Source organism: Alligator sinensis, unplaced genomic scaffold (assembly GCF_000455745.1).
Source record: "Alligator sinensis unplaced genomic scaffold, ASM45574v1 scaffold755_2, whole genome shotgun sequence".
NCBI lineage: Eukaryota > Metazoa > Chordata > Crocodylia > Alligatoridae > Alligator > Alligator sinensis.
Window position 1 is genome coordinate 2,916,852 of NW_005841883.1, and position 8,609 is coordinate 2,925,460.

General features: G+C 39.0%; 1 protein-coding gene across 1 annotated transcript in view; it reads left to right on the forward strand.

Annotated features, from left to right (window-relative positions):
* ZNF143 (zinc finger protein 143) overlaps positions 1-8,609 on the forward strand; it is a 38,155-nt gene that overhangs the window by 24,966 nt on the left and 4,580 nt on the right. Inside the window, exons 10-14 of the mRNA XM_006017671.3 lie at positions 169-348; positions 1,670-1,897; positions 3,809-3,957; positions 5,959-6,120; positions 7,875-8,021. Of these exons, the coding sequence (XP_006017733.1) occupies positions 169-348; positions 1,670-1,897; positions 3,809-3,957; positions 5,959-6,120; positions 7,875-8,021 (866 nt within the window). The remainder of the gene's footprint in view (positions 1-168; positions 349-1,669; positions 1,898-3,808; positions 3,958-5,958; positions 6,121-7,874; positions 8,022-8,609) is intronic.

Genomic DNA, 8,609 nt, shown 5'->3' on the forward strand with positions numbered 1-8,609 from the left:
TGGAAATGATTTTTTATGTAGGCAATCCAAAATAATATTTACCCAGTAAGGCACCAGTACCAACACTCCCTGATTTATATGTTGCTGCCTAAACAGATTGGACTTGCATTTAAATTAAATCAACTATTTTAGTAGTGCTAGTTGTAACTTTTTTTGTATTTTTTCCAGGTGAAAGACCCTTCAAATGTCCATTTGAAGGTTGTGGCAGATCATTCACAACATCCAATATTAGGAAAGTTCACATCAGAACACATACAGGTGAAAGACCCTATTATTGTACAGAGCCAGGATGTGGGAGAGCATTTGCCAGTGCAACTAACTATAAGAATCATGTGAGAATACATACAGGTATGTGAGTTATATTTTATTGTTCTGCTTGAAGAACAATTTGTTTGTAAACAGGCAATTTCTTTGTGAGCAGGTTATTGCCACACATTAGAACCGAGCTATAAAAATTCTTATATTGACATGTTCTGTTTGTGATAGTTTTGTTTTTCCCTCCTCTTGGTTCTGTTGACCATCGTGAGCAGTTGGCTTCCTTACCCTGTTCTCAGCACAGAACAGCTAGTGCTTGATTCAGAGATCTTTGAAGACAGTGGGAAGGCTTCCATTGACTTCAGTATACTTTGTATCAAATATTTAGTCCATTCCTGGGGTTTGTCTTTTTATTATCTTAAATAACAGCAAAGCACACATCTCAGCTAAGCTTGGCTGACCCTAGGATTCTTCCCTGTGGGACTTTGACCCTGTCCTATTTCTTCCTTCCAAAGAGAGAATTAAAACTTCTGTTCTCACGTAGCAGATAAAAAAAAAGATCTGGCTCCCTTAATAAGTCAGCAAAAGTAACTACTCCTGTGTGCAGGATATAAAAGTTATAGCCATCATGTTTATATCTGTTGTATTCTGTAGTTAGCAGAGTCTTATGGAGTTCAAGGTATTGTATACCTCTCAAAATGTTTGGGGATTTGTAATTTAGGTTCCTTTTAAAAAAAATTCGATATGATATGTAGAACATCAATTATATTTACCCATAATTGTTTTAATATATGAGTAGAATTTTTGTATGATGTAGAATTTTTATGGAGCTAAGATGACTGAGGTTTTGGTTTTTTATCAATAGTAAATTAAAATAAAGTTAAGGAAATAACATATTTGACTGTTAAGGAAAAGTACAGGACTTCCACTATAGTTAGCAGAAACAACTAATAAAATAGGGCAGAATTCAGTGCACTGCCAAGCTGAGCACCACACTGCTACCTTGTCAGGAGCTTTGATGGCTACATGTCATTTGTACATGGTTGAGCAGATTACGTCTGCTTTCCTTTTTAGTGTGTCTGAAATTAAAATGACATATTCCAAAATGTTTTGCGCTCTCCTCATTTAAATGGCTTCTTCCAATGGCTGGTGGGTCTACCTTTGTTGACCGACCTCTGTATTGAAAAGAAGGAAAACCATAGTCTGCATTGATAAACTCAGAGCTGCACTGTGGTCACTTCTGAATTAGGGAAAAAAACTAGAGAATACTAGGCTGACTTGTTTGATAATGAAGGTAAGTCATTAAATGTCTATGCAAGTTGCACAGAGCCTGGGTGTGGTATCTCTATATATTGTCAATTTTTTCCTCATCATGGTTACAGTTTTCTTAAATTACCTTTGTTTTTATACCTAGGTGAAAAGCCATATGTCTGTACAGTTCCTGGCTGTGATAAACGTTTTACAGAATATTCCAGTTTATACAAACACCATGTTGTACATACCCATTCCAAACCTTACAACTGTAATCACTGTGGGAAAACATACAAGCAGATTTCCACACTGGCTATGCACAAGCGGACAGCACACAATGACACAGAGCCCATTGAAGAAGAACAGGAAGCTTTCTTTGAACCACCTCCAGGTCTGTGTGTTGTATTTTATGTCCTCTGACTCTAAATTTCCTCCCATAACTGATAATTGTGTCAAGTGCCATCCTTGTTAAGAGGGTTAGCAACTCGATGGACAAGTGCTTTGGTTCTGTCTGTTGTCAGCTTGGCTAGTCTGATTATATACAATCCAGTCCAGTCCACTGTGTCTTTATATCACCTTTTCCTTGATCAACCCATCTGTTCCCTGAGACACAATCTTTTATTATAGCGTTTTCTATGTTATTTCCTTCTGTTCTTAAAGCATTCCCACAATACTCTGGTTGCTTATTTTTCACCATTTGTATCAACTCAGGCTTGGTTCAATTCTTTTTTAGCACCAATTTATTGGATATTTTTTGGCAGATTGGGGCAGTGGGAGGGAGAGCTCTAAGAACCATTAATTCAGTAATCTTGTGTAGCATCAATGACTGGAATTTTCTGTAATTCCTCCCAAATTATTATTCAATATATTTTCTGATGTTCCTTGTAACTAAGGGAATTGCAGCATAGATTAAATATTTTCTTATGTTTAATACTTTTCAGTTATCTACTGTCTTTTTATCTGAGAATCCTAAAGTACTTTGCAAACATTAATTAAACCCCAAAGTGAGGTACACTGGTTAGATGAGCAAACAGGCACTGCAAGATTAATTGACTTGATCATAAAACAAGTCAGTTGCAAAGCTGAGAGAGAAATATGTCCCAGTGTTGTAACCACTATAAATATCTCTATTGAAACTACCTGCAAGAGGCTAACTAAAATGCTTGCCTTACTTCCTAAAAGATTCTTTTATGGGTATATAAAAAAGGGATGAAAGTCTGTGCTGTGGTTTAAAGGCATTCAGCCTTAGGGAATGAAAGAAAAAAGTAGCTCTCCATACCTGTTTATACTCCTGTTTCTGAGCTATTCCTGAGACCAAAATGTGGTGCCTTTTATTAAGGCAGCCACCCTGTACTGCCTTTGGGTCAAAGGTGCTGTTAAGTAGGGTGCTATGATCTGGATTTAGCCCCCAGGTAATCCCTAAGCAAAGTATTCCCTATTGGAAATTATTTTTATGTGTAGGAACCAGGAGTGTAGATTTTTTTTCTTAAATAGTTTGGTAGATTGCACTGAAACTGTTTACAATGCAGTGATTTTAAACAGACTGACTGGAGCATTGAGAAAATTAATTTTCTTATTGTAAGGCTGAGAACATAATTTGTCAGATTCTGATTTTGCATAGTGCTGAGGTTGTATATCAAATAGTTCTAAACAAATGACTTAATCTGATTACAAAAATTGTTTCAGTTTTACTGTTTGTATTTGGGAGATTGCACTGATGCACCTCTTCAGTAAATTGTTGAATTCTGATGGAACACTAATAAAAGAGAAATTAGAATAGAAGGTTTCCTTTTGTCTAAGTTAAACTTTTATTAAGGTAATGTACTGTTATAATGTTTTCACACAATGGTGTCTCTTCTCTGAAACTTATTGCGTTAGTTAATAATTCTTTTTATAAGCTGCCAATTGTGTTTCCATCAAACCGCTAGTGTATAGAAGTTAATGTGTAACCGAAAGAATCATAGTAAAGTTTGTCGGTATTTTTAATGTTCTCTTTGTCTATAAACTAAGCAAACATGATATATAAGCAAACGTGTCATTTTTTTCTCAGTGCACAAGACTTATTTGCTTTGTTCCCCACTGTTGAAAGAAGTATGCCCCAGAATAAATATAAGAATTTGATCTGATTTTGATCTAAGTTTTCAGTTCCTTCCCCCCTGCCCCATTTTCCTTCCCAGAATTTACAATCTTATAGCCAGAAAGTGTTTTATTTTTAGCTTTTATTTTTCCTCTTAGCTTCACTCTCATAGCTATTTGTATTTTCAATATGTATAATATTCTTCTGCCTTTTTTCATCAAATAGGTCAGGGTGATGATGTGCTTAAGGGCTCCCAGATAACATATGTGACAGGTGTGGAAGGAGAGGATGTAATTTCTGCACAGGTTGCCACAGTTACTCAATCAGGACTTAGTCAACAAGTAGCACTTATTTCCCAGGATGGGACACAACATGTAAGTATTCACCATGGTAAAGACCATTCTGATAAGGACATTCAGAACGATGGCTGACATTTATCTAATCTCCATTGTGTTTGGTTAGAATAGTTGAATAATAGATGTATTAGCATATAAATGTACCAAACTGAAGACATTTGATCTTGGAAGCTAAGCAGTCCTGCACCTGGGTAGTACTTGGATTTGGTCATGAAGTCATTGCCAAATATATAGCAATTATTAGACCATAAAAACAGATTCATTGGCAAGACTTAATTTTGCCCATTGCTAGGCTGAAAGATGGGAATCCAGGAAGGGAGGGAAACATATATTATATTGGCTCTCACATCTCTCACATTGATCAAATGTAACTGGCATTGTTCTGGAGAAGTAGCACTCCTGGACTCAACTTTGATAGTGATTATTCACAAAGACTTCTCACAAGTACATTTCATGAGCATAGTGAAGCCCACCTCATTGATAGTCTTGCCTGTTGAGAGGTGGTCATTATGATTACCCTTTTGCTGTCTCAGAAAACATGGCCATCTCATAGATTCATAGATGTTAGGGTCGGAAGGGACCTCAATAGATCATCGAGTCCGACCCCCTGCATAAGCAGGAAAGAGTGCTGGGTCTAGGTGACCCCAGCTAGATACTCATCTAACCTCCTCTTGAAGACCCCCAAGAGTATCTCATTACTGACTGATGTCATCTTCCTGAATTTCTTGGGCGGTGAAGACCATGTCTGCTCTTTTGTTTTAGGATTAAAGTGGTGAATCCATGTTTCATCCTGAATCACAATCCTACCCATGCATTTTTTGGATTTGCTTAGAACTGTTCCCAAAATTTTCTGGAAATTTAACCCATGCCATTTTCTGATCAGCACCCAACATTCTGGGCATCCATCTTGTTGACAACTTTTCATGGCCAAATCTTCACTGAGGTTGACATACGCTTACCTAGTGCTGATGCCCACTGTCTTAGCTATGTGTCTAACTACCATAAATCTTCTGTTATTCGTTACTATCTCATGGCTGCATCAACTTGTTTTGTTGTGGTCCCTGGGTTATTGTCACCATGGCCTATTCTCAGTGCTGATTTTTCCTTGCTTAAATATAGCTCTCCAGTCTTTTACTATGGACTATGAAGGGACATCATCCTCCTGTGTTGTTGCCATATCCTCAGGGATGTTTTTTAGGATCGAACCTTTCTTATGGAGGTTCTTAATCTCAGTTCTGATTTCATTATTCGTTTTTCAAATCTTTGGTGACTAACTTTAACATGTCCACATACAAGTTTTGTACAAACAAAATAATGGTGCCTAACAAAGACAGACACATCAATATATCAGTACTTTGGTCTGTGAAAATCTTTTGAAATTTAATTAAGAATTTTTTTCTGAATCTCTGTGGCCAGGCTGCAGATGTGCTAGACCAAGTGCATTTAAATCAAAGGGGAATATATTGAAAAGTAATCCAGTAATTCATGGGTATCAAAGTCACCTGTGCCCCTGGGCCAGCTCTGGACCATGGGATGCTTCACTGGGCAGATCCTCTAAGTAAAAAGCCTCCTGAAACAGTTCTGGTCCTGGTGGTGGCAGGGCGAGTGGCTGTGGTAGTGGGCAAGCAGCAGTAGCATGGGGTGGTGAGTAGCAGCACAGAGGTTAAGGTAGTCAGGTCTCTTGCCACCCTACCCCACCTCCTGCCAACACAGGTGCCCACAAGGGCTCCATTCCATGGCAGACTCTGCCCATGCTTGCCCAGACCCCAAATTCCTGGCCCCTTTGGGAGCCCCAAGGGCTGGGTCATATACAAGATATTCTTTGGGACTGTTGAGAACAAGCTGCCTTCTCATTCTGGCTTGCTACTCATTTACTGTCAGACAAAGAAATTGTGGTACTAGTTGGCAGGAGTTTATTCTATAAATGTCAATCCATTTTAAATCTCTTGTCATTTATATTCTCTCAATCAGAAATAAAAATAAACTTGTTTTAATGCAAAAAGTGTACTGTGTTTCCAGGTCAACATATCTCAGGCTGACATGCAGGCCATTGGCAACACTATCACTATGGTAACACAAGATGGCACCACCATCACAGTCCCCGCCCATGATGCAGTCATTTCTTCTGCAGGAACACATTCTGTAGCAATGGTTACCGCAGAGGGCACTGAAGGACAGCAGGTAAAATTTTCTTCACTATAAATATTTCTTTTTTGTAATATGGTTTAAAAGCACTTAAATATTATATAGTCCACATAAAATTATTTTTATTACAACAGAGTTTCTCATACATCACCACAGCATTCTTCTCATAATACAGTGTAAGCCAATATGGCAGCTTGATTGGCAAACATAAAATTGCCTGACATTCAAGACATGTGATGAATCCTTCTAGCCCAACTTAATAATTGTCAGCACTGCTGTTAGTAAACTTGAAAGTGATGAAGTCCCATTAAATCTAAGCTGTTGTTAGAATAGGACTGTCCAACTGGAAGGTCATGGACCTGGCTGCTAGTTCCCTCATTGTTCCTGCCACTAGCAACTGGGGATTCCATGCTTTCTTCTCCTCTTCCAGCCTCTGCTTCAAGCAGGGGGGATCTCCCAGTCCCCACTGCTCCTGGTGGCACTTGACCTAGGTGGGTAGTGTGGTGGGCCAGTAGAGGGCACTCCTGCACTGAGCCACCCACCTTACTGCACCCAACCAAAAACCAAGCCTTGAGTGCCTCTCCTGGGGTGCCTACTTCTGGCCAACCCCCTTCCTGGAGCACATGCAGGAGTCTGGGGTAACCGCTGCCACCACCAGGGATCTGGTCTTTGTCTGGGCTCTGTGCCCCCTGGGGAGGGCATAGAGAAGGAATACAAACCAAAAGAAATTTTGAAAGAAAACAGCCTTGAGCAAAACAGTATAAGGGGCTCATTGGCCCTTTGAGTACATGTCTAGAACACTTATGTCTACGTTACTGGCTACAATTCAGATAAGTTACACGCAGCAGCGTCCAAAGGACTCTGGAGGTACGCAGCTTCATCCTGATTAAGTGACCAGAAGATGTCTCCCCCTTTGTCCCAAGATGGAGGGACCTTATTTATAACCTTTCTGACCTCACCACCTGGGCCCAGCCAACATCAAGTATTTTCTAAGCATCACTGATGTTGACCAGTGAATTTGAGTAGTCATCCCTCACCTTGAAGAGGAACTACAGCCTTAGGACAGCCCTCCCAGGTCAAAGGTGGGAAGTTTAACAATAAACCTGACCACAGAGACAGGGAATTTCCCCCTCCCTAGGGCATCCCCTAGGCACACCAGTTGATGGACACATGGGCAGTGAGAGAGAGAGAAGGGGAAAACAGACAACTCAAAAAGAGAGGGGGCTGGGATGGAGTTCTTTCATAGGCAGTCTCCCTAGCTGCTCAGAACTTGGACAGCCCTGTGTTAGAGGCAAAAGGTTATATTAGCAACCCTTTAATTACAGCTTTAAAGATAAGAGCAGAAGCTGAGTACCCACTTTGAGTAGCAAGTCTTAATGAGGTGCAAATAGTTGAGAGCAGGCTATTCCCACACATATTGGCAGGTACTCTTATATTGACTTGAGTAGTGCCTTTAATGTTGAAAGCAGTGTGCTTTGGCAAATGGATGATATATGCTTTGTAAATCGTGTAAGCATAAATCATCACAAACTAAACAGCTCTGTGTACACCAGTGTACAGATGATGCAGTACTACTCTAAGAATGTTTTTACCATTTGAGGAGGAGTATGAATATAATGATAGTTGTATTGCTTTAACTGTTTGTCATTTCTCTGTTTCTTAGATTGTTTTGCTGAAAAAATAATATATTTAATTGTTCCAGCTAGACTCTGTTGTTAACAGTCAGCCAAAATGAATGACAATACTGTAACATATTTTAGGTGAGTTTATTTTCTTCTTTTTTATTGAAGGTTGCTATTGTGGCTCAAGACTTAGCAGCATTCCACAGTGCCTCTTCAGAAATGGGACATCAGCAGCATGGGCATCATCTAGTGACCACAGAAACCAGACCTGTTACATTGTTGGCTACATCTAATGGAACACAAATTGCAGTGCAGGTAATATAGTAATGCACGTTTATTTACAAAGAATCCTGTGTCATAAGTCTTCTGGCTACTTCACAACATTTAACTAATAAACTTGTCTCGCAACAAACAAAGGTAGTATGACTTGATAGTTAAAAAAATAATACCAGAATGAGTTCAGAAATAATTAACATTACCTCCTTCCAGACATAAAAGGAGTACCCATCAAACTGTTTTTTTCCAAAAAAAATATATTGAGGCATATTGTGCTTTACCTAAAAATATGTTTGTAATCTTTCCTTTGTGGAAGAAGAGAATATTCCAGAGTCACAAACCTTCAGTTGTAAAGCACCCTTATTAATCCTTCAAGAATAACTTATTGGGATGATCAGAAATTTAGAACTCCCAAATTTATGTTGCCCTGACTAGAGAAAGGGATAACATCTATTCCTTTGGTAGGTGGAGTATGTGTTATAAAAGGTTGGAAATACCAGTAGTAAAATCTACAAGTGAAATTAGTTATCTAGAGAGAGACAGCTCCAGGCATCTACAAAAATAAGTATCTTCTGTTTATCTGCATAATGTAGAGTATGTGTTGCAGTAGTATAAGCTGTTCATTCT